Below are 26,722 nucleotides of genomic sequence, written 5' to 3'. Positions count from 1 at the left end.
TCTGAAGTGTTTACTTTGTGCATTGAACTAATTGAACCTCTGTACAATTATTAGAAACATCTTACAAGATATTTTTCAAATACGCAATCATTGTCCATCAACATATATTAAAGATAGTACCGAGATCGCGCAATCATTACTGTATATATTACATACTGTAGTCTAGCACGATTTCAGGACTGACAAGAGACTTCTCATATTTGACTGCGAACGAACGATAGTCCGCATAGATTATAATGTTGTACATGTGACTATTTTAAAAAGACAAATTGCATAATTGTGCATACTGAAATCGGAAAGAATATTGTAATGCGGAATATTACTACGAATAAATGTTTTGATCGTTATATATGTACGACTTTGGAATCGTAGTTTTGAGAACTTTAGTCACCACTTCTTTACTTTTTACTATTTGTTACCCAATCTCTCAATAATGATCTCCTGAGACTTTGTCATCTTTTAAATTTTATCTTATGCAACTCTACAGGTAAATTTTCAGAAATTTTTGGAATCGCAATTTATATAAAATTTCAATCTCATTTCCTACTGAGTTATAATCTGGATAACAATTATGTAATTTTTTCCTAAGGTAAAAACATGAAAAGTGACATTTTTTTTACTATGAAAGAATTAAGATAAATATTTCATCTTTCATGTTTTTTTTTTAGGAGAAAGAAAACTACATGATCGGTGCTCTATTTTTTATCGAAATACCTTTAAATCATCAAAATAAGAAAATATAATGAGATAAGAGGTTAACATTAATCCAAATTTGAGAGAAAATTGTGATTCCAAAATTTTATATATACTCAAACACACTTTCATATTGTATTCATATACAATATACATAAACGTTATATGCACTATAAAAGAGATCATATAATTTACTATGGATAATTAACTAGAACTCATAAGGCTTAAAATATACAGCTATAAATTCTCAGCTCGTCATATTTTTTAACAATCTTGTAGCGCACAAAAAGAGACACATTTAACATTCATAATTATTATTGCTGTAAACACTTTAAGTCTCATGGGGATGAGGAGGTCTCGTAGGCTTCAAGATCAATTTTCCAGTGTCGTCACAACTCATGTTGAAATCACCAAGCACACTTCTGGCTCGTTGAGTTATAATACTGGGTGCTATTACTCGCCTGTGTACTCCCATCATAAACAGTATCACTAAAAAATGATTTCCAAAATTCAATTGCCATATCAACTTGTATAAAATGTATAATACACAGTCCTTCCATATTTACCTAATATTACACTAGCCATTGTGAAGAATGGATGGTTGTATAAACTCTGTGTGAAGGATACTGCTGACGTGTTAGGATCTGTCAACCAATGCCAAGCACCAATGGCGGTACAAATAGACATTAAACCCAACAGCACTGTAAGAATATCCAGATATGTATCATTTATATGTCATAACCAGCAAATTAAAGAATTATTATATAAGAGAGCAAGAAACTTCTAAACAAGCTAAATTGTTCAGTATACATTATCAGAATGATAAAACTAGAAAAAATTTAAAGAATTATTATCTATTATGTTACAGCACATTTTATGAATACACATTGGCATTATAAACACACAGAAAAAGAGTTTAAGAAGCGTACTTCTCCATCGTGTAGTAGCTGGTTGCAGGCTGGCGATAACTTCAGTGAGTCGTCTTTCGAAAGCTTTGAGATCTGAAAGTGCGAGAAGCAGTTCAGCTTCAGAAATAACCTCAAAACCAACGAGTCAATCATTTATATCAAATGTCATTAAAGCCAATTGAACTTGACTAAATTGTCTGTTGAACATCGATTCGGAATAATGGTTAAAAATGACAAGAGTCATTTAATCGAAGATAACTGATACACACTGGTACTACAGTGACAGATTGTTTATCTGTAAACTAATCCTAAATACAACGTGACATCTATCACCATATTAATGTGCTTTACCTTCGCATACTGTCTGATCTAACGACATAACTTTTAATAACAGAATCAGAATACGCATCTGCTTGAGAGATCAGAGAAAAAAAATCTATGATAGTGTTAGATGGTGTAGAATCTGATAGAATAGAGATGACAGGTGAATAAACAACACTGCATCGAGTGCATGAAGTGCAACACGTAAAGATAAAATTTACAGCAGCGCCATGAGGAACAAAGTAACCAAAGCGATCTCTACAATTTCTAATAAATTTTTCGACTGATGATATATCAACGAAATAAATTTTTCGTACATTAATTTTATTGTTTTACGAAATACTATATATATATACATATATATACGAAATTGAGAATAAACATTTCGGCCTTTATTTTAATTTAATTGTATACCAAACCTCATAAGGTAAAAACGTGGACATTACCATGTCATTGCTTTGTTATAACAAAAATTATTTATTATTATTAATGTTTTATTTTTTTATACATGGAAAGAACGGTTTTGCTGAGTATTCAAAAATTCGGTCAAATAAAAAAAAATTTTATTACATAATAATATCTAAAAGTATAATTATATAAGACTGAAACAATGATAATTCTACAAAAGACGAAGACATTCTTTAAATTATTTTAAATAATTATAATGATCCGAGTCATTTTCAAATTTGTATTTGGCTAAATTTTTAGAAATTTCAGCAAAACGATTCTTTCCGCGCAATTGTATAATTAATAAAACGAAACAAATAAGTAAAATATAGGTAAAAAAAATAAAATTAATCTTTAATTTTCACCAATTGACAAGTTCTGGTTTTAATACAGGTAGCTCTCTTTCTCGCTTTTCCAGTTTTAAATTTATATAGTAACGCTAAAAGTTTTTTTGTTTTTCTGCAATCGGTAAAGTTAATGTAATTCTTTTCGTACATTTTAAACAATTATTTTGTCGACGATGTTTTTAATTAAATGTTTCTTAATATTGAAGCACAATGAATGTTTTTTAAAGGAAGTGATACTATTAAATAAACACTTTTTGTGCCTCCATGTACCAGAGATATCCTTAAAAGCTTTATTATATTCTGATTGTTCAATTCCTTTTATAATATTATTTACGCCAATATATATATGAATACTGTCTATAGAAAACAATAATTTTTATAATTATTCTGTTTTCTATAACATTAGGTATTTCCATGTTTGATAGGATATTTACAATGGACTGCTCTCTTTAAAACATTAAATAAATATCAAACCTATTCCAAACTTTATATACTTTCTATTTTACCAAAGTAATATATTTTTTTTTAAATATGTGAAACTTTATATATATTCTCATTCAAGAATCTTTATAATTCCAACCCAAGTAATGTTTTTAAAAAATAATACCAAAGTACTTACATATATATTTTTGTCATCCCATTCAAAGATCTATCAACCTTTGTTTAAAAACTCTAGCTTTAATATAAAAAAAACTTGGAGCCGCTACCAAATAAAGAAAATAATGGTCGCGTTCAGCAGACTCAACTGTTGCGGGAGCGGATCCGTGAATGCTCATTGCTATTGATGTATTTTTTTAGATCGTCCAACAACAGCAATCACTCACGGATCCATTCCGCAACGATTGAGTTTGCTGAACGCAACCAATGGCAACCATTTATAAGTAATAATAAGAAATTATGACTAAGTAAAAAAATAAAAGATTTACGAGTGAGTAATTTAGGGTAGACATTATATTATGCAACATACATCAAAAGATGTGCGTCACATATTGTAAAAGTGATTAGTTAGAATTAAGAATAGGTCAAGAACAAAATATTTAAATTTGTAAGATTTGCGTTATGTTAATGAAAAGCAAATAATTTTATATATTTGGTATAACATCGCCAAGTTTTTTGACATTCAAAATTTTTTATTTTTTTTTTTTTAATTTAAATTTTCACCAACAAATATAAAAATCTTCTTTAGATATGATAACATGCTAAAAAGTGTGTCAAATTAACTGTATTAAAAAGCTCAAAGCTGCATTCTCAAAGCTGCACTTAAAAATTAAATTTTTTTGTCTTAAGAGTGAGAATAAAAAAAATAGAAGGAAAAGAAAAATAGAGGTTCATTTAATTGTTATTTATTTCTAATTAAAACCTTGTATTACTTTAATATGTTGCAGTATCAGAAATATACAGATTTATCATGGATCTTTTCTTATGTATCCGTAATAGTAGTCGAGTACCCGAATAAAAAACGGGATAGACAGTGAATAGATGTTGAAATTTTGAACAGCATAAATGTGATGTTCCTTTCATTTGATGATTTTCGATTGGGACATATTGGTACAGATATCAAAGACCCAGCAGTTTACATAATATTTAGTATTTTCTGTTAATATATGTTACAATAAACTATAAAATATCTCGTAAAAGAATAGTTTTATATACCTAGTTTTTATCTAGCAACATATGGACAGCTGCTGAACATATATTGAAACAATATGTTAAAATAATTAGAAGTGGTCGAACTGCCCCTCATTGACATTCAAATACTTTCGAAGTCAGACGTACGCACGCGTGCGCGCGCGAGTTTTCAACATTACTATTTATACAATTAAATTAATTTTAGACTTCTATCGATACATACTATATAACTTAAAAATATTACATCTTTATTTCCAACATTCTTCATCATTGGTTCGTCATTGTTATTAAAAGTAGATATAGTAATATATGATCATCTACTCCATTGTCAATCTTGGTCTTTACTATGGCATTGTATTTGCAAATTAATCCTAAAGTAATTTTTTATATTTTAATTACGTATAATATACAATTTTTTCTATCATAATATAATTATGAGTACTTGTAACAGAAATATGAAGATAAATGAAAACATGCTAATGGATTAAATCATTTTCAGATGAATGTTCTCATTTAGGTTGTGTACCTAAAATCCTGATTTTATCTTAAAACTCTAGAAACGAAACGATGGTATTGTTTTCTGTATTTACAGAATCGTGATTGTTTTGATTTTATTTTGGTAACAAAGGCTTTACCATGAACAAAAAACTAATTAACATATTCATAAGTAATTTATAAAAACGTAAAAATAAAAACGATGAAATGAGAAAAAGTTAGAAAAAAGATAATTTTAAGGCACATACCTCGCAAAATTTTTGTCTTTCATCATTGTGCTCCAAATTTATATGATATTGCAATGTCCATTCACAATAAAAACACATTTTACATTTTTCACATTCGTAATTGGCATGAATTATTTTGTGGACTGTTAGTTTTTCATTTCCACTGCAAAATGTCCGTAGCAAGATTTATTATTTATTACCAGTTAATTTAAATAATGGGATAGAATAACCGAACAATTTTCTTTTAATTTTTGTTGTTCATTTAAACACCCACCTGAACATTTGTCCACAAAACTCACAACGATAAGGTTGTTCGTCTTTATGAATTCTCTCATGACTACGCAATTGCGCTTCATTCTTAAACTCTATATTATACGTTCCGCATTTGTATGATTCATCTTCAGTATATAGGCCTTTATTAGACTTGTAACATTCATCATTGCTATGCTTTGCCACCACGTGATGTCTTAGGCCTTCTTTCTGTCTGCAAAACGTTGCAATATCTATTATTTTTTATCAATTAATTTGATTTTGATATTGAATTGCCAAATAATTACTTTAAATCTTGTCCTTCACTGAAATACTCACCTAAATTTATCTTCACAAAATTCGCACTTAGGGTTTAAAGGCTTTTCGCCTTTATGAATTTTCTCATGATTATGCAATTTCACTTTTTTCTTAAACTCTTTATTACACGTTCTGCATTTGTGTGTTATACCTTCAATATATAGGTCCTTATTAGACTTATAACGTTCATCATTCCAATGCTTTCCCACCACGTGTTGTTCTAGGTTTACTTTACAACTGCAAAACGACCGTTGCAATATTTATTTTTTTTATCAATTTAATTTTGTTATTGAATTGCCTAATAATTATTTTAAATTTTGTCCTTCACTGAAATGCTCACCTAAATTCATCTTCACAAAGTTTGCATTGATAAGGTTTTTCTCCTGTATGAGTTCTTTCATGCCTATTAAAATCCGTTTTGTTCTTAAACTCTTTTTTACACGTTCCGCATTTGTATGATACACCTCCAGTATATAGATCCTTATTAGACTTGAAACGTTCATCATCGGCATGTTTTGCGACCATGTGCGATGTTAGGTGAACTTTAATCCTGCAAAACGACCGTTACAATTTTTATTACATTTATCAGTTAATTTAATCATTGATAATGAAATACCAAAACATTTCCCTATAACTCTTATAGTTTACTTAAATACACACCTAAATTTATCTTCACAAAATTCGCATTGATAAGGCTTTTCTCCGTTATGAGTTCTCTCATGAATATGTAATTGCGCTTTGTCCTTAAACTCTTTATTACACGTTCCGCACTTGTATGATACACCTCCGGTATATAGATCCTTATTAGACTTGAAACGTTTATCATTGCTATGCTTTGCCACCATGTGACGTCTTAGGGTTTCTTTTCGTCTGCAGAAAAATGCAATATTTATTATTTTTCCAGTTATCTGAATCATTGATATAAAATTACAAAATTATTTTCCTAACTCTTATTGTTCACTTGAACTCCCACCTAAACATTTGTCTACAAAAATCACAATGATAAGGTTTTTCGTCTTTGTGAACACTCTCATGACGACGCAAACTGTATTTAGACTTAAACCCTTTACCACACGTTCCGCATATGTGTGGTCTAATTTCAATATATACGTTTCTATTCTTTTGATTTGAAGTTGTCAGGGTGTCAGAGCGCTCATCTTAATATTAAATATGAAAATGGTAACAGATTAAACAGATAATTATTAAAATATAACTCATAAAATTACCAAAAGCACTAAAAATGTGTATCATAATCTGAATAAGTCTTACCGCACTGTTGGCGTACATATTCATTTGTTCCATTGTGCGTTCCATCATTTTGATTCATTTTTTTTCAGATCCAACTCTCGAATTTTGAAATGGTATTTTTTATTTCACTTTATTGTAAGGTCCTCTAAACTTCTTTCGTAGTTCTAACAGTCTAAATATATCTAGTCACTTTTCATTTTACTCAACTAAAATCGTAAAAGAATACAATTTTTTGTTGTCACATGAATTTTTTTTAATAAAATTGCATCAAGGAATATTGACTTTAACGTATTTTTTCCTATTATGCGACTTAAAACTTTTTTTTTGCAAAACGACAGGATAATGCACTGTTATAAGAATGTTCAAAACGGCTGAAATAATGTTATTAATTAGGTATAAGATAACCAAATGTGCGTGTACTGTCTTAGCGAATATCGAATGTTACTCTTTTACTGTATGAAATCTTTATCGATGAATATATAAATTAAATTGACGAAAACATTGAAACATGAAAACATTGAAAAACTTTTTGAAAATAGTTAAACGTATTTCAAACGGAGTACGAATAAGTACGTGTCTATAACAAACTGTTATGAAAGTTAAAAATATCTTAAATAAATATCTAATAAAGCCTGGGCAGTAATGGGAGAAGAAAAACTAATAAACATGAATAATGAAATATAATTGCTTGTCATGCTTTAAAATTTGCTAAATAAGAATTAGAAAGAATTCAGTCATCAATAGACAATATATAGGCATAATTGATTTTGCATAATTCTGGGTATTAAAATTATAATATACTGATAACTTTCATCAAAAGTAAAAAGTAATTAAGAGAAGGTTGTGTCAAAACTAGACTAAATTATAAAGAGAAGACATCTGTAAAATTAGAACAACGTCTGACTTTAGACAGTTTAAAAAATAAATTTTAATGATTTAAATGCAATACTTACGGATTAGACGTAATCAAGATGTAGAAGTACATATACGGTTGAATTTTTTCAATTATTTGCTGACAACTAACAACATTAAAATCTTGGGAACGACTGAGCTGATACATTTGTGTACTTTCATATACACATGTGTATATACATAATACCTATACAACTATAATGTACCGTTACTCCGAGAAAAGTATTTATTTATTTCATATCAATTTGATCTGTATTTATTTCTTTTCATAAGGAATATATAAATACGAGTTTAATATTTTATGTATATTTTACACAAATAAATATATCCTTTCTCGAAAGAAATAAAAAAAGCGAATTAAAATAATTGAGTCAATTAAACATTTTTTTATGTAGTATTACACACAGTAAAAAATATTTGAATTTGTATTGAAAACGATCCACTCACGTCTGTGTCAACACAGACATAATGTGGTTATGTTATTTAAAGATTTTGAAATTAAATAATGATATCAATTATGTAAATAAAGTAACAAAGAAGTTTAATATAATAAATAATACACCCATATGTTTCGACTCCGATCGGGTCATACTCAACGTTACAGTTAAAAAATAAAAATCATAATTTTCATCACGCGTGCACGTAATGTGCCCAGTACCGCAACGCTTTTGCGTGCGGTAAGTAGCCAATACTTCAAGCCGTTGAGTTATTTCTCTAATCCCACTCTTCTGCTCAAAAACGTTGATGTATAGGGCATATTACGACGAGCATTTGTAATGAAAAATTCTATGTGTAGCGAGTGGGGGCATATTTGTTTATAGGTCGACACGGTCGCGCTTAAGCACTCGCTTCGCTCGTGCGGTCGCGCCCGTCCCGCATTATAAACAACTATCCCCCACTGTTAAACAATGTACTATAAAGCGTGATTAAATTACAAAAAACATTAATATTGCTTTTACAAAAATTACAAATAGATGTGTTTCTAATTAAATTGTTGTGTTTCTAATTTCGCATTCTTCGTTTTGTCCAATGTTGCAAGTCAAATTTCAGTTAGTTATAAAAAGACAATCTAGGTAGTGACAATGAAATAAAAGAGAATTAATACTCAGTCCATAAATTTTTATATGTAAATAAATGTGTTAGTGTACCTCATATAGTTGTATATGTAACATTTTTTCTATAGTCATCGATAAAAAGAAGAGAGAAGCTAGTCTATTGTCGTAATAGCACAATTTACTTTTTGAAACAAATTTGCAAATACTTGATTGTTATTTTATTAAAAAAGAATAAATCATTTTGTTTATTTGGTGCAGCGGCGCCAAGTCTTTTACATTAAAAATTATTTCATTTTTTTAATTCAAATTTTTCGCCAACAAATATAAAAATCTTATATAGATATGATAACATGCTATAAAGTGTGTCAAATTAATTGTATTAAAAAATTAAAAGCTGCACTTAAAAATTAAATTTTTTTGTCTTAAGAGAGAGAATAACAAAAATTGAAGGGAAAGGAAAATAGAAGTTCACTTAATTGTTATTTATTTCTAATTAAAACCTTGTATTACTTTAATATGTTGCAGTATCAGAAATATACAGATTTATCATGGATCTTTTCTTATGTACCCGTAATAGTAGTCGAGTACCCGAATAAGAAATCGGGACAGACAGTGAATATAGATGTTGAAATTTTGAACAGCATAAATGTGATGTTCCTTTCATTTGATGATTTTCGATTTGGTCATATTGGTACAGATATCAAAGACCCAGTAGTTTACATAATATTTAGTATTTTCTGTTAATATATGTTACAATAAACTATAAAATATCTCGTAAAAGAATAGTTTTATATACCTAGTTTTTATCTAGCAACATATGGACAGCTGCTGAACATATATTGAAACAATATGTTAAAATAATTAGAAGTGGTCGAACTGCCCCTCATTGACATTCAAATACTTTCGAAGTCAGACGTACGCACGCGTGCGCGCGCGAGTTTTCAACATTACTATTTATACAATTAAATTAATTTTAGACTTCTATCTATACATACTATACAACTTAAAAATATTACATCTTTATTTCCAACATTCTTCATCATTGGTTCGTCATTGTTATTAAAAGTAGATATAGTTATATATGATCATCTACTCCATTGTCAATCTCGGTTTTTACTATGGCATTGTATTTGCAAATTAATCATAAAATAATTTTTTACATTTTAATTACGTATAATATACAATTTTTTCTATCATAATATAATTATGAGTACTTGTAACAGAAATATGAAGATAAATGAAAACATGCTAATGGATTAAATCATTTTCAGATGAATGTTCTCATTTAGGTTGTGTACCTAAAATCCTGATTTTATCTTAAAACTCTAGAAACGAAACGATGGTATTGTTTTCTGTATTTACAGAATCGTGATTGTTTTGATTTTATTTTGGTAACAAAGGCTTTACCATGAACAAAAAACTAATTAACATATTCATAAGTAATTTATAAAAACGTAAAAATAAAAACGATGAAATGAGAAAAAGTTAGAAAAAAGATAATTTTAAGGCACATACCTCGCAAAATTTTTGTCTTTCATCATTGTGCTCCAAATTTATATGATATTGCAATGTCCATTCACAATAGAAACACATTTTACATTTTTCACATTCGTAATTGGCATGAATTATTTTGTGCGCTGTTAGTTTTTCATTTCCACTGTAAAATATCCGTAGCAAGATTTATTATTTATTACCAGTTAATTTAAATAATGGGATAGAATAACCGAACAATTTTCTTTTAATTTTTGTTGTTCATTTAAACACCCACCTGAACATTTGTCCACAAAACTCACAACGATAAGGTTGTTCGTCTTTATGAATTCTCTCATGACTACGCAATTGCGCTTCATTCTTAAACTCTATATTATACGTTCCGCATTTGTATGATTCATCTTCAGTATATAGGCCTTTATTAGACTTGTAACATTCATCATTGCTATGCTTTGCCACCACGTGATGTCTTAGGCCTTCTTTCTGTCTGCAAAACGTTGTAATATCTATTATTTTTTATCAATTAATTTGATTTTGATATAGAATTGCCAAATAATTATTTTAAATCTTGTCCTTCACTAAAATATTCACCTAAATTTATCTTCACAAAATTCGCACTGATAAGGTTTTTCGTAATTACTTATGTTAGGTCAATCGAAAAATTCCGTCCGTTTTTTTGCAAAAAGTATGATTTTATTTAAAAAACAAGATGAAAAAGTACATCAATCAAAATATTGTCCATTGTTAGCAATAAGCGATTTCCGCGGCGAAAAAATGACTCATCCTTGGAGGCTATCCAGTCAGAAACCAATTTTTCGACGTCTTCATAAGAATTGAAGCGTTTCTCAGCAAGTGCGTGTGCCATCAACAGAAACAAGTAGTAGTCGGAAGGGGCACAGTCGTGGTGAATAAGTCGCATGGGATAGCACTTCTCAGCGAAGTGCTTCCAATGTTTCCTTAACAGCCTTAGTAACGTAAGATCGAGCGTTGTCATGAAGCAAAATCACTTTATGCTGTCTTGTCTCATATTCTGGTCGTTTTTCGCGCAATGTTCGGCTCAAACGGATTATTTGTTCTCGGTAGAGATCTCCTGTGACTGTTCAACCAAATTTCAACAGTTCATGGTATACTACACCCTTCTAGTCCTACCAAATACAGAGCATGGCCTTCTTTCCGTGAATATTGCGTTTCAGCGTCGATGTCGATGGTTGGCCTGGATCGCAAATGGTTTTTCAGCATTTGGGATTATCGAAATAGATCCTCATCTTTTCATCGTCAGTCATAATTTGATGCAAAAACCCGTTTCTTTGTTTCCTAGTAAACAGAATTTGCAAGTGGTTTTTCGCCTTTCAATGTCTCTTAGCTTCAGTTCATATGGAAACCATTTTCCTTCCTTGTAAACCTTTCCTAAGGCTTTTAAACGATCGGAAATAACTGATTGAGTACAATTTAATGCTTCTGCAAGTTGTTTTTGCGTTTGACATAGGTCTTCATCCATCAATACCTACAATTCTTTATCTTTAAATGTTCTTGGCCGTCCAGAACGCTCTTTATCCTCCACAATTAATTAAAATTACTACTTTGAAAGCGTCGAAACCATTTTCTGCATGTTTTATCGGTAGGAGCACTATCATAAACTTCTACAAGCATTCGATGAGCTTTAGCTGCAATTTTTTTCCATTTGAAGCAAAAGATTAACACTTCGCGCAAATGACGTTTATTTGGCTCAAATTTCGACATTTTCGATGCAGTAAGAAACAATGTTATTGATGCAAACGTATACTTTATTTTATATACTGAATTTTATTGACAGATGATAAAACTAAAAAATTAAGCTTGATTTAGACATTAAAGTTATCAACAATTCCAGTTATAGATACTAGCTGCTAGATGGACGGAACTTTCCAATTAACCTAATAATACAATTGTTAAGTAATTTATGACAGAGTTTTTACTATATCCTGTAAAATTTTTTTTAGATCGATAGAATTCTATCCTAGATAGTATTTTTTAATTTCAGTCTACAAATATTAATATTTTGTATTATTTTTTTTTATAACACTTACTTTAATTTATTTAATATAATATAAATGAAAAGAGAGAGAGAGATATATTGATACATGAATAAATAAATGTATGTTTATATTGTGTTTGCACGCGCGTGTGTGCGTGCGTGCGCGCGCGCGCGCGTGTGTGTGTGTGTGTGTGTGTGTGAAATTATTTCTTTTATAATAATAAATGGAATATTGACTAATATGTAAATAAATAAACACAAATAGATAAAGAAGTAAAAATTCTTTTATTTCAATTCAAAGTAAATCTTGATGTCTAATAATACTTTTGCATAAATTTCGTTTTGATCGAATAAAACTTTCATCTTCGCTTATTTTTATATATTTATTACGTATATATAAAATATATATGTATATATTTTATATGTATGTATATAATTTAAGAACTTATTATAATATTTTAATTTACTGCGTAATTTATAAATATTTGTAATGATTAGATATTATTGTATCTAAAATAAAATAATATTAAAATAAAAAAGTATGTATACATGAGAAGTATATACATACTCTTTTATTTTAGATAATATCAAATAATTACAAATAATAATATCTAATACAATATTATCAGGAGACGCGGTAGTGTCTCCGACGGCTATGTTAAAACAACTACTAGTTAATTTAAAAGTTATATTACATATAACAAATAATAATAACTGTATACGTCTATAAAACACAAGCCCACGTCTTAAAACTTTTTCCTGTTATGTAAATAAAAGATACCATTTCCAATGTACTTTTGCGCGCTGTGTAATTGTCACAATGTTTATATCAATTATAATTATAGAAGAAATGGCTCGTCTGGGCGTTAATTGGGGAACCCTGAAGCCAAATAACAATTACAACCGCACTCATATCCGGTAAATATATTTTAAAAAATATTATTACATTATCGTTACAATTATAATAAGAATTTAAATTAAACTTTAATTGTTTTATAGAGCGCAACAAAATAGCTATTATTTATATATATATATTAGGGGATTGCATTAAAAGCCGATGTTTTTTTTGTATTTGAGCATTAATTGTAATAACAAAATATATGAACACCTTAATCAAAGTATTTTCCCTCGGAAGCTATAACTTTTTGCCACTTTTCTAAGTTGAATTCCGCAACGAAAGAATGATCTGTCTTTTGAGTCAATCCTTCAGCAACCTAATATTTTCGACTTCGCTATACCTAATTACGGAAGTGTGTATCTTCCAAAGCGTGTTGCATCAATCGGAACAGATGAGGCTTGGTGGCAAGTCCACAGAACAGTCCACTGGATGCGGAAGAACCTTCTATTCGAGATCCATCAGTGTTTATTTCATGGCTACATCAACATGAGTCGAGAGTTATCATGGATATGGTCAGGAGAAGAATCATATTTTGACGATTTGATGCAATTAATAATTTTTTGCATCAAATTATCATTCAAACGCTTCAATTGTGAATAACGCTCGGCAGTGATTGTTTCGTTTCAACAGCTCATAATACACGACACTCTTCGTATCTTATCAAATACAGAGCATTGCTTTGTGACCGTGAAATCATCACTTTTGAATCGTCGAAAGCAGTCTCTACATACTGTTTCCGATGGAGCAGATTCACCATAAGTTTCCGCAAACAATCGATGAGTTTTAGCTGCATTTTTTTTTTAAATCAAAATAGTGTAGAAGTATACATGGGAAAAACAACTTATCGCGTTCTATTTTAATTCAGTTATAGAAAAGCACATGTGTAAATAAGGATGGCGTCTATTGACTGAATTTTAGTGGGAGAGAGAGAGAAATGATCAAAATGACATAAGTAACGTTACTACAGCATATTAAAGTCATCTAAACGTGAACAGCGGCTTTTAATACAACCTCTTAATAAACAGTTTTTTTATTATATTTTACGCAAAATTTACTATAAATTTTTTACTATGTTTAATAATAAATGCGTGAGACAATTTGGGAATATACTATTAAAATATTATCGTAAAGATAGGAATTTTTGAAATATACAGATAACATTTTTATGAACTACATAATAAAAATTACCAAGTACATTATAAATTGTTTTAATATTTACAAAAGATTTATAAAACGTTTCACAAAATTTACACATTTATACATTTTAATACAGATCAGATGCCAATTATAGGGATGAGCAAAAATAATCGATAAATTGAAAATCGAATACTTTCTTTTTTTGAAAAATCGATTAATAGTCAACATTTTTTAGTTCAATTTTTCTTTGAGTTAATAATTTTTTCTTGGTCAATGTCTCTAAATATTTAATTTATAGAAAATTTAATTTATAGATTTTATGCGATGTGTTTGCGCTAAATTCCAAAAGAAATTTTTCTCCATATATTGTACATATTAAACAGTAATTTTAAAACATCATTCATTTTGTTAATATAAAATAAAAATTTTGAATTGCTGATTAAAATAAGAAATCTCTGATACAGCACTTACTCGAACGAAGCCAGATTGTCCTTAGGGGAATTAAAAGATAGATCTCCCGTGCAACCCTTCCGTACAGCCGGACATTACGGAAGCGCCATCAGTCTAAAAAGTCTAGAAACGGAAAGTTCTGGGAATGGCAACAACAATCTCAAGTGTCTTGACTATAACAGTGGCAGTTTAATTAATCTTCGGGACCAAGTAGAGACATCGCAAGTTAGACACAGAAGTCCCAGTCTGCCTCCGATCTTCAATAAGGATCAACAGCAGTATTTCTGTCAGCTGGTATGTATTTTTTTATATTTTTTAATTTACATGTATCTCTAATAAGTATCTCTCTCTATAGATACATATATATATATTACATATAATAAATTAGATATCCTAGCTATACATAACAATAAAAAATAATTTTGGAAAGATTTTAATAAAAATAAAGAGCTCAATATTGATATCTAATTGTAAGAGAATTCTTCATCTTGATTATCTTAATTAAATTTTTCAAATTTTTTTATGAATAACTGATTGCAAGACAATTATTATTCTCTTTTCTTTACTGAAATTTTTTGAATTTTATTACGGTATGGATTTTTAATTAAAAATTTAATTAACTTACTAATAACTTTGATATATTGAACTTCGAATTAATTTTAATACAAATAAAATACGAAATATAAAATATAATACGAATAAAAACTCTGGAAGATATACACAATACGTTAATAAAATGTTATCTTTGATTTATTTGAATAATTGATCACATATCGTGAGGCTTATTTGCGTGTAACTGCAATGTTCCGCCGCGCATACAATGTGTCATATATAGCTAAGAAATAATCGAATAATTAAGTAGCACAAATTTTTATATTTATACGAGGATGTATATTGAAAAAATTACTAAGCACACCAGAATGATTTTTTTTATTCCTATAATCTTTACACATTATTTTTATATGATTTCTTCGAAATCATATAAATTCATTTTCATTTAAGCAATACAACTTTGATGATAAAGGTTCTATACCGGCAAGCATTGACTGAGTAAATCCTCTTACAGAGAATTCATATTCGAACTCTAATTCAAGATTCAATATTAACGATTGCGCGGCTAATCACAATTTCATAAATAGTGAGAGATCCTCGACAGTACGTTGCCCTTTTACGAGGGAAAAGCAAAAGTAAGGCAGTCCGGCAAATCGATTCTTATCGTGCGGTTGAAGTTCAACGACCTCAAGGCTATATACCTCCCTTTCGAACTTAAGAGTGACGAGCAGGCATTAATTGTTGAAACTACTCATAGCACATATCTTATCGCAATCGTTGCCTCCAAAAAATATTTCGCATTTGAATTGATCTTACAATTAAAAAATTTAACGAAATAGTTTAATTTATTTCTTCTTTTCATAAAAAATTTTTAAAAAAATTATTCAAAAATGGGGTAAACTAAATCTTTCTGAAGTAAATATAGAACTATTTAATTATGCAAGGAGTTGCAATATCCATTGCAAGCATATTTCTCAAATTATTTACTATAGTACTCCTACATAGAAAGTGCATGCAATAAGTACAATCTTGGTAATAAAGTATAAAGCGACCTCAATTTACTTTTTCTTAGACAAGACTAATAAAATCTAAAAGAGTTTTCTTTTAAACTTGTTAGTTTTAAAATTGTTATAAAAATAATAACTATTATTTTTTATTATAGGTCTATTTTTTAATTTATTTTTCGTTACAGAAAAAAAAACGAATTACTAAAATGTCTAAAAACTTATCTGAATAGGTCTGAAAATAATTTTGTTAAACCATAAAAATACGATAATTATGTAAGAAATTAAAATATGATCGATGCCGCAAAAAATTTTGACATTATTATGACAACCAGCTTTAGTGTTCTTTATATTTTAGTCTAACAAGTTTTTTTCTCAGCTCTGTATATATCTATCTAAATTGATAGATACTTCAACAAAACCGTTCTTTCCGTAGATATATAAAACATTTACATCAATTTGTAAGAGTGTTTTTTTATACTTTTAGCCAAGGCTGTAAAACGGATATAATAAATAAAAAAAAGTTGCATATAGGTGTATGCGTATTTAATTAATTTTTAAGGAAAATCATGCCACACAACCGCTCGTATCGATTTTCATTATGTATGTAAACGGATAAAAATAAAAACCAGAACGTGCATGATTTATGTATGCGTCCCGTCTCCGTCAGGTACGGTAGTAATATTCAACCACAATATGTATATAGAACCAGATACGGAACACAATTTCTTCCTTCACGAAAGTCGGAACCCTCTCACCGATCACGCAAACCCACCTTCCATTCGCTTGCCGAAGTCCGCTTACGTCTTATCCTCATCATCTCGCCATTGTAGGAACAACAGCGTGACTTCAGTGTGGAGGGATCGCGATACCAGTCACAAAGATCGCAAAAACTGGAACACCGTTGCCATCGATCCAACGAGCATCGCGAGAACCAAAAAGAAGCTCGACATTACGGCTCGCCAGAGGAACGCGAGGGCGAAACTTCCGGTTACGCCAGCGATTCCGTGGATGTACCACAGGCGGAGCAAAGTGAGTCCTTCTAAATTGTACTCCCTATACATTTCATATGATTTTCAGAAATGGTACACCGATACGCTGTTGACTAATAAAACTAGAAGGAATTTTTTATAATAGGAAACTTTGCGCTCGAGAAAGTCAAAGATTTTCTCAAAATTTTTCATATAAATTTTCAGAATTTTGTAAAATTTCTGAATATATATACAAAATCAACATACAAAGTAAAATATTGTAGAGTATATGTATTTAAATTATATATAAATATATATGTATGTGTGTATACATAACTCCTGCCATATATAATAAGTTGCTTAGTATTAGAAATCTATATATATATATATATATATATGTAATATGTATATAGATTAACAGTAGAGTTACAATCTGTTATATCAATAGAATAATTATTTTGCTATGGAAATCTCGATAAAGAGACTGTCAGCAATCAGCACGCTTAAGGATCACATTAGCAAAGTGCTATACTATTGTTTAACTTTGTATAACTCGGAATGTATACAGCAAAATAAAACGTTAAATAACAAAGAACACACACACAACTCAAACATACATCTACAAATAGCACTAATTTTAGAATATCATATGTCTTTTAACTATTCTTCTTAGCAATAATAATTTATTTTTCATATTTTATTGAATCAAGGAGCTCTGCCTGATAAAGCAGCAACCAGGATGGAAATGACGGAAAAAACATGGCAAAATCCTTACTGCATTACGCCGGAAAGTTCACTGCCACCGTCGAGAAGGCTTTCGCCCGGTAGATTGGGTGAACTCAACAGGCCAAGATGGGGCAGTGTCTGGGGTCAAGACGCTAGAGGTGATCCACCACCGCCCTCTTGGCTATCAAGATTAGGACAATCGAGCCAAGTAATGTTTACTAGAATTTCAATTATCTACAAAGAACTTATTGAGCATCTTCAAAATTCTAAGATTGAAAACTATTCGAGAATATTTGTTTCATCTATTCCCAACAGTTTTTATAATTAGGTAAATCAAATATTTCTTTGTCAAGGTTTTGGTGATCAATCACGATAGTGCCAGCAGCCCGGATAGTTCAACGACTGGCTCAACCGGCTCCGATATCAATAAAGTGTCTTATCTTCGGGGTCAAAACATTCCTATGAACGCGGAGATCCTTCAGGAACGCGAAATGAAACGTCAGAAAGCGCTGGAGCTTCAGAACGCCATCAAGCAGCAACTCGAGGAGAAGGATAAGCAGAGAAAAGAAGAGAAAGAGCGGCGGATGAGAGAGGAGATGTTGGAAGAAGAACGAATCCGGCGCGAGAGAGAAAGGGACCAAGCGAGGTAAAATGAATATAAAATATTTAAAAAATAAAAATAAACTCTGGGTGACGAAGGGAGCGGAGTAAAAAGATTTTCATGTTGTTTCATATAATATTAATACGAATTTGTCATATTTTAAGTTTAAAAAAATTTTCGAAACAATACCTTAGACGTTTTCAGACTTTATAAGTTTTCCTCAGAAATTACAGAATGAGAAATCTTAGAATATTTTAGAATTTATATATAAAGAATTTTAGAAAAGATGTATAGACTTCTATTCACTTCTAAAGAATATTCCAATGTCTATAAAAATTTTGAAAAATTTGTTATTATATAAAAGCTATACAGAAAAATTTTGGAAAAACTTTGACACCTACAAATTCTGAAAAATCACATACAGAATTATAAGAGAAATTTTCATCAGATTCTTATCTGTAAAATTACAAATTACACTACGGTCCGTGTCTACCAATGTAGATTAACTTTATGTTCGATTCAACTTAAACTTCACCTTTCTCTAGCTCTAAGAATTAAAAAACGATAAAGATTGAATAAGTTGAATCAAGATTAAAGTTAATCTATTCTGATAAAGACGGATATCTATGAATTTATTCCACTGTAGGTTTGAAGAGGAGCAGCGAATAATACGGGAAAAAGAAGAGGCGAAATTGAGGAAGGCGCAGGCCATGCGCGAGGTGCTGGAAGCTGCGGAACGGCTGGCAAAGGAAGACCGGAAAAATCGACGAAAGCGAGAGGAACACACCAACGAAGATACCGACATCGTGCCGCAGTCTTCCAACGAATCGAACATGGTCGCAAACACGAGCGACAAACTCGAAGAAAATAACTGTTTGCAAGCGCAGAAGCAAAGCGCGAACTTGATCGATCATCCCGAGGAAAAGTCCAGCCCGAAGAACGCCAAGGAGACCGACAATTATCGGGAGAGCGAGAATGATAAAAATCCGAAAGAAATGTGTTCACGGAAAAGCTACGCGGACAAATCGGAGGAGGCCACGTTGGACTTGAATCCGAGATCCCTCCAGATGCCCGTGAGCAAAGACGTGGCGATCGTGTTGAGCGGCCGGCTGGAGGATCCCGAAATCCTGAGCAGGGCGAATCTGCAATTGGTGAACCTGATGATGACACCGAGCCCGCGCAGGTTCACAGAGAGCACCGCGGATTATTTCTCTCTGGGACTCAACACGATCATGAGGAATAACATCAGTCCCAGGAACCTGCAGAGGAGATCATCGAGGGACGCCTCGTCGACTGTCGTGGAGAACAGACTGCTGACGCCGAGCAAATACAGAACGCCAGCCGGTCGAGACTTCGGCACTCAGACAGACGTGGAATCCGACGTCCAGGAGCTGCAGGAGAAGCTGCAGGACCAATCGGTCGGAGACCAAGGTACCATGAAGGACCGGAAGGACACGACAAACGCCAATCGAAGAAACATTGAAAAGTGAGTCGCCATCTTCGCGATCTCGATGTCGCATTTCCGGGCTTCTTAGAGGCCGAAATCAACGACTGTGTTCTCCCCTGCATGCGGTAGTATCTGCCGGTAATTATCGTTTTTATTTTATACTGTATAGTTCACTAATAAGCTTGATGATCGTAAAGACGCTTTATCGTGAAATGTCTGCCGATCCGCGCGAGGAAAATACCCAGTAAGTTGAATGCTCTTAATTAATTCTCTTAAGAGAATAGAAAGCATAACTTACCTATAACACTTGATTCTCCTTGAGGGGATCCTAAAGTCATCTGTTTTACCGATTATTTTTCTAACTGCTTTTACAGATTTAAAAGTTATTCTCCATAATTAAAATGTAAGAGATGATGCAGTTCAAATGGTTCGATTTTACACAACAAGGTTCAAATTTAGAAAATAGAGGAAGGATTTTGTAGCGTAAATCGAACAATTTTGTGGTCACGCCGAATCTACACGAAATTTTCTTCCATCTATTTTTCGCAAATCACAGTACTTGATCGATCAAATGAATGCCAAACACAGATCTATCTCACTGAAATTTGGTGTGTGTGATCCTCCAAGAGTTGCCGAATACTAAAAATAATCTCGATACGTACTGATGGTGCTATATTTTAAACTTTGCATGGACTTATCAAACGATCCACGTATGAGGGTGGTTTGAAAAGTCCGTGCAAAGTCAGAGAGATGATACCGTTGGTGCGTATCAAAGTTATTTTCAGTTAGTAGCATCACTTAGAAGAACACACATGACGCACACCAAATTTCAATCACATTGGTCTATTTCTCTGTGTTTAGTATTCGTTTGAATTGAGGAAGTCGAGTGATTTCCAAAAAATGGATGAAAGAGAATTTTGTGTGTTGATCAAACATTACTTTATGAAAGGCAAATCGCCTCGGGAGACTAAAGAAAAGCATGATAAATATTATGGTGAAACTGCACCTTCGATTAGAACAATTTATAAATGGTTTCACACATTTCGGAATGGCCATATGAATACAAGTAATGCTGAACGTTCTGGACGTCCTGTTGAGACTACTCAACATAATGATTAGTTAATTAGATTATACGTATGTGTGCGTACGATATTTATGTAGTAGCGTGTAGTGATATGTCATGTAAATCATACGTGTACAAATCCTACTGAATCAGCAAAACAGACAGCTTTAGAATCTCTTTAATTTGTCATATTATTGGTGATATTATTTTTCTTGGACTTTCGCTCAAGTTGCTGCTTCAAGTTCGAATGTATCTTGGCTAACGCTAAACTTGACAATTAAGCTTAAACCTGCTATTTATTGTTCTTGCCTGACAGAAAATGCTTCAAAAATTTATCAATAAAAATTACGATACATCAGTACGATTGTAATTGTTTGAAGATCAAGTAATATGGGTCCTGGCGAAGAAATTCCTGTAAAAACTCTTCCGCGAGCCAAATCGCAGCCCAGAACTACGCTCGATAGCAGACCGCGATGGAACGCTAATCGGTAATTAAAGATATCACAAAAAGATATTACAACTATTAGGACTCTTTTCTGTAACTCTTAATGATTATAGTAACATCGTTTCAATCACACACACATTAAAGAGTTAGAAAATAAAGTCCTTATCAATCTTTCGGAGCTGACGCTAAAATCTGTAACATGATTACTGACACTGAAATTCATTTAATATATATTGATTAAAATTAAGGCACTAATTAGATTTAAAGAGATAAAATGACATAAAACTCGGATAAAAAAGAATGAATACTCTATAACTGTAAGTTTATTTTAATAAAAATAATCCCAATTTGCAAATGTAACATAAAGAACTCTAAATTGTTTAATATTTTTGTGTAAAATAGCAACATATTCCATCGTCAGAATCTGGTGGAAATTTTTTACACAATTTTTCAAAATTTCTAATTAATTTTATAATTTAAAAAAAATTTCTTATACAAATTGGAACACTTCAGAAATGTCAAAATCGAAAACTGACAGACGTAAGCGAGCGGTTTACCCCCAATTTTAATTCATTATTTATAACTATTCAATGACCACATAAAACAATAAATGTATATAGATGATTTTTCGTAGAATAATATGAGGATTTGAAGTAAATTATTTTCGACCAGAAGAACGTTGGTTGGTCGTGAATGTAAATAATTATTAAAGATATTTTCAGCCCAGGTACACGATATCGAACGCAAAGCGAGAAAGATCCACACTATCAAAGACGACTACGATTAAGAAGACGACAAATTGAATCCAGTGATGAAGGGTCTAGGTAAAAAAAAATTTCAAAACAGAGTACAATTAAATCAAATTTTTTAAACTATCTAAACTAGAAGATAAAAATTGATACGTCTAATTTCAAATATAGTAATAATTAGGGAAAATAAAAGACATTAATATTTAAAGAAATAAGATCAATAAATAAATGAGGATATAATATCATACCTATTACTTCAAAAATGACTCAACTAAAAAAATTCTGATAATTGATAAGGTAACGTTTAACTCATTTGCAAATAACGAGTTTAAAATAACGTTTTTTATAAGTTATATCATTTTTTACGACAAAAAAAACTTTAGAACGGAATTCGTTTGATTTTAATCAATTATTGCATCACGCACAATTTTATGCTACTTACTGTAACTTGATCATTGTAAGATGAGATTAATTTTATCTTTATTAGATCACCGTCCCCTGACCGACGGAAATCAAATAACGGAAAGTCAAAAAGCCGAAACACTATAAGACGTAAGGCGAAGCTCGAGAATTACGACGCCGATCTGTCGATGGATAGTCTGAATTCCGTTGTGCCTTTGCGAATCGATAAAGACGGGAAAATTACTATCGAGAATCATGCCGAGAAATTACGGTCGAGGCGCGATATGAGTCACACAAGAAAAACGGATGAAGATAGCTCTAACATTTGGTGCGGACAGGAAATCTTGTCCAAACTGTCATCATTAAAAAGCGTATGTAGCAAGCAGATAATATTTAAACTTTTATATCGCCATATTTATATTTCTTACATACAATTATATTAAAAAAGTTTTAATTATTGATAAATTTTGTAAATTATAATTACTTAAAAAGTGATTATTTTTAATATAATATTATGTGTAATCTTTAAATATTATACACAAAGTAAAATATAATATTTAGGATATACGAATAATTGTGTATACGTATATAATTTGTTTTTGTATAAACAATTTTTTACTGGTCAAAACATTTTAAAACAAAGTAAAACTTTGCATTTTTAAAAAATTGAATTATATTATACATTATTATGAACGTTCGGAAAAATTTCAATATTCCTCAAAATGCATTTATTTTTCTTTTCTAGGGACTTCTGATGAAGCAGATCGAGTGGGATTCCGAGCGATGTCTGGTCTCACCCACTGCGTCCGAAATCTTTTAAACGCCTACAAGATTTTATTATCAGAACATCATTTTCTTTCTTTTTTCATTTGCGTAGAAAGTGAGATCGAGTAAAATGCGAAAGGGATCTTGTCGAGAAACATTTGTTTGTTTCTTCCAACATATGATAAAACGGACTCTTTTTGTTCACGTTGCAGATTTAGATAATGGCCTTCCAATTGGACGATTTACTAAAGGACGATAAAAAAGATGCGAATTTGATACCTGATCTAAGTAAAGCAACTTGCAATTCTTACGAGGAATTCCGGCGACTCAAGGAAAATTGTCCGGAGTTTAAGATCAAACCAGAAAAGGTTTCAATAATAAATGTCTAATAATAATATACTAAAAATTTCAGAGGTGCCAAAAAGAGTGCGAGTTATCGTCGTATCGTGACTCATTGCTCACACCAATGTTTCGTGAACTTTACAATTTTCTTCATTAGAACGAAAAGCGCACTGAAAATGATAAGTTGCTCCTATGGTTATTCTTCTGGAGGATTCCCTTTACGTAAACTCCGTTAAAGGGGTATTTTGGGAAGAGAGAAGACAATCTTTAAACAGCAATAGGTTTAAAAAACGTTGATATTAGCAATGGATAAAAACACGATGATAATCCACAAACTTTCTAATATTTTCGATAAATTTCAAAAATTTTCAAAGTATTTATTATATTTAGAAAATTTCTCAAATTTTTATGCAGTTCAAAATAGAATAGCATTAAAAATGGCGAGAAAGTTTATGTCTTTTATAGAACTCTTTATATTTCTGAATTCTGAAATATTGTAAGAGGAAGAATATGAGAACATGATATATTCTCACATATTAGACATTATATCATTATTCATTAGATCACTCATTATGTCTGATAAAATTTTATGAAATAAAGAATTCGAGAAATCTTGGAATATGTAATTTACTTATATTTCAGAATTCACTTATGTAAAAAATTCTAAGAAAAGATTTATATATCTTTCTAAATATTTAAAAAAGATTCTAATTCGTGTAAAAATTCTGTAATATAGTATATATAATTTTCATCAGGCATATGTTAAATATTATTCCTATCATGAGGTTTACAATTATGAAATTCTAATTATAAAAAAAAATTGCAAAGGTAAAAAGAGAGGAGACGAAGGTTCGCGACAAAGAATTTTCTTGGAAAGCGACCAAGAAGGAACTTAAAAATATCGGCAGAGAATGGGCTTATGGAGATCCAGTTCCACCAGATATGAGGGGATTGGATCTGCAGGAGCTGCAACAAGTCGCCATCGATTGGCGAATGTTAACTCCAATCAGACCAAAGCTCCGTCAAGACGAAGAAATGTTCTCGAAATTGGTAAGGAACCATTTTTTTTTGTGAATTTTAAAACTTTATGAATTTTTTTAATTCATCATTATAAAAACTAAATGCAAATTTTATCTCCTTAATCTCTTCGTTCTTCAAGGTGGAGATGGGTAAATTAGAGGCGAAGACCATAGCGAAAGAACGCCGCTCGCCAACGAGCCCTATAAGACGAAGTAAAAATCGTGCGGGGATCATTGAGAGCAGCGTGAAAACCTGCAGAGAATGTGGTGAGGAATATTGTTTCAGCGAATTTTGTGGGGACGTTCTCTATGATTCCTTCACAAGGGTGACGATCGCCATCCAACAATCGAAGATTAAAATATCGGCGGACGCCGAAGCGATAATCGCCAACATGGATCGCAAGAAAAGGAAAAGAAAGAAAGGAAGGAAAAGAGTTAAAAGCAAGAGCAGAACGTCCAAGAAGTCCGCTAGGCTATTGGTCAACAACAAGGCGAGAAGATCAATAACAGAAACTGAAAGCAAAATTGTTAAAGCGAGAAATAACGGAGAACAAGGAGAGAAATCGGTGAAACAATTTAAGAGAAAATGTAGCAAATACACTAAGAAAGGTCATTTACGCAAATAACAATTATAATATTACGATAAAAATAATTGGGAAAGCTGTAGAAATTGCAAATTCTCTAAAAGAATCTTATATATTATATTTGTACAATATGTAATTCTTATTGTAAGTTTCAAGGATATAAAAGAAATGTTATCTATAGTGAAAATGCAACTAAATGTATGTGGCATACAAAATATTTGCTATTCTATTTATCCAAGCTTACTCGGATAAGATACATAACAAATTGAATAGATAAGAATTGTACAAGTAAAACACTTCAGTATTTTTAATATGAAAACAGTTATCCGTAAAAAAAAAAAATAAAAGGTACATTAGTTCAACTAAACTCGAAAGAAGAAATGAAATAAAAATTCTTATATATACAATATTATTATTACACGCAATCTATATATTCCGAATTTCTTCAAATATAGCAAAATATATCAATAAATGTACATATGTACAAATTGGATATAGGCGCAATAACTGCTCCTTATTAAATGCTGAAAAAATATAACTTTTATTCAGTTTATCTCTCTCCCACGCTCTCTTTCTCTCTTTCTTTCTTTCTTTTCCTCCCTCTTTCTCTCTCCATTTTTATCAAACTTATTTTTAAACTCATTCCATTCTTTTCCTGCATAAATATCACAACCGAAAAGCATATTTTTGCGAGAAATGTTCTGTTCGCCGAGCAAGATAAATGCGAAAATATAATAATGTGTACATATGTATCTTTTAAATCTCACACACGCGTGTGTTTGTGTTTATGTGTGTGTGTGTGTGTGTGTGTGTGTGTCGATAATATATATAGTCGAATTTCTAAATAAGAGAGGAGCACGTGTGCGATTCGCAGAAACAGAATATTTCTCGTCGGTACTATTTTCTCCCATTGATTTCGTACGCAAGTATTTCGTCACGTTTTCTTGCTTTGCCTTAATATTAACATAAGTTAATGATAAAATTTAAATTATGATTGAAACACACGAATGTTATATGATGTATGTTTCTTTTATATTGTAGGTACGTGTGTGTACATACTCACATACGCGCACGCACGCACGCACGCACACACACACACACACACACACGCACACACACACACACATACACAAACACACACACACACACATACATATTATATATCATAGATTTTAATATTAATTTGTCATACGCTGTCATAATCGCAGCAATC

General features: G+C 31.0%; 4 protein-coding genes across 5 annotated transcripts; 2 read left to right on the top strand and 2 right to left on the bottom strand.

Annotated features, from left to right (window-relative positions):
* Positions 1–949: 949 nt before the first annotated feature.
* Cnep1r2 (CTD nuclear envelope phosphatase 1 regulatory subunit 2) lies at positions 950–2,112 on the bottom strand. 2 transcript variants are annotated; one of them, XM_018544424.1, is made up of 4 exons: positions 1,953–2,112; positions 1,623–1,694; positions 1,260–1,394; positions 950–1,182 (listed from the first exon to the last, which is right to left on the bottom strand). In XM_018544424.1, the coding sequence occupies exons 1-4, from the start codon at positions 2,008–2,010 to the stop codon at positions 1,025–1,027; spliced, it is 423 nt and encodes a 140-aa protein (XP_018399926.1). In that variant the 5' UTR covers positions 2,011–2,112; the 3' UTR covers positions 950–1,024. The 2 variants fall into 2 exon arrangements, with proteins under 2 accessions (XP_018399926.1, XP_018399934.1); XM_018544432.1 differs by having other exon boundaries at positions 1,260–1,337.
* Positions 2,113–5,325: 3,213 nt separating this feature from the next.
* On the bottom strand, positions 5,326–11,838 carry LOC108777448 (zinc finger protein 808). Its single transcript, XM_018544361.1, has 7 exons — positions 11,687–11,838; positions 10,800–10,827; positions 10,618–10,673; positions 6,295–6,504; positions 5,975–6,184; positions 5,656–5,871; positions 5,326–5,551 (listed from the first exon to the last, which is right to left on the bottom strand). Exons 1-7 carry the CDS (start codon positions 11,836–11,838, stop codon positions 5,326–5,328), a joined length of 1,098 nt encoding a protein of 365 aa, XP_018399863.1.
* Positions 11,839–13,204: 1,366 nt separating this feature from the next.
* LOC108777442 (trichohyalin) lies at positions 13,205–23,633 on the top strand. Its single transcript, XM_018544349.1, has 10 exons — positions 13,205–13,272; positions 14,854–15,133; positions 17,229–17,427; positions 18,077–18,300; positions 18,446–18,738; positions 19,340–20,179; positions 21,584–21,691; positions 22,371–22,472; positions 22,885–23,170; positions 23,545–23,633. The coding sequence occupies exons 1-10, from the start codon at positions 13,205–13,207 to the stop codon at positions 23,617–23,619; spliced, it is 2,475 nt and encodes an 824-aa protein (XP_018399851.1). The 3' UTR covers positions 23,620–23,633.
* An 18-nt stretch (positions 23,634–23,651) lies between these two features.
* Positions 23,652–25,551, top strand: LOC108777434 (uncharacterized). Its single transcript, XM_018544335.1, has 3 exons — positions 23,652–23,932; positions 24,735–24,956; positions 25,066–25,551. Exons 1-3 carry the CDS (start codon positions 23,786–23,788, stop codon positions 25,549–25,551), a joined length of 855 nt encoding a protein of 284 aa, XP_018399837.1. The 5' UTR covers positions 23,652–23,785.
* The last annotated feature ends 1,171 nt before the right edge of the window (positions 25,552–26,722 follow it).

This window comes from Cyphomyrmex costatus, unplaced genomic scaffold (assembly GCF_001594065.2).
Source record: "Cyphomyrmex costatus isolate MS0001 unplaced genomic scaffold, Ccosl1.0 scaffold115, whole genome shotgun sequence".
NCBI lineage: Eukaryota > Metazoa > Arthropoda > Insecta > Hymenoptera > Formicidae > Cyphomyrmex > Cyphomyrmex costatus.
The sequence above is the reverse complement of the archived record's forward strand: the minus strand, read 5'-3'. Positions and strand labels throughout refer to the sequence as shown.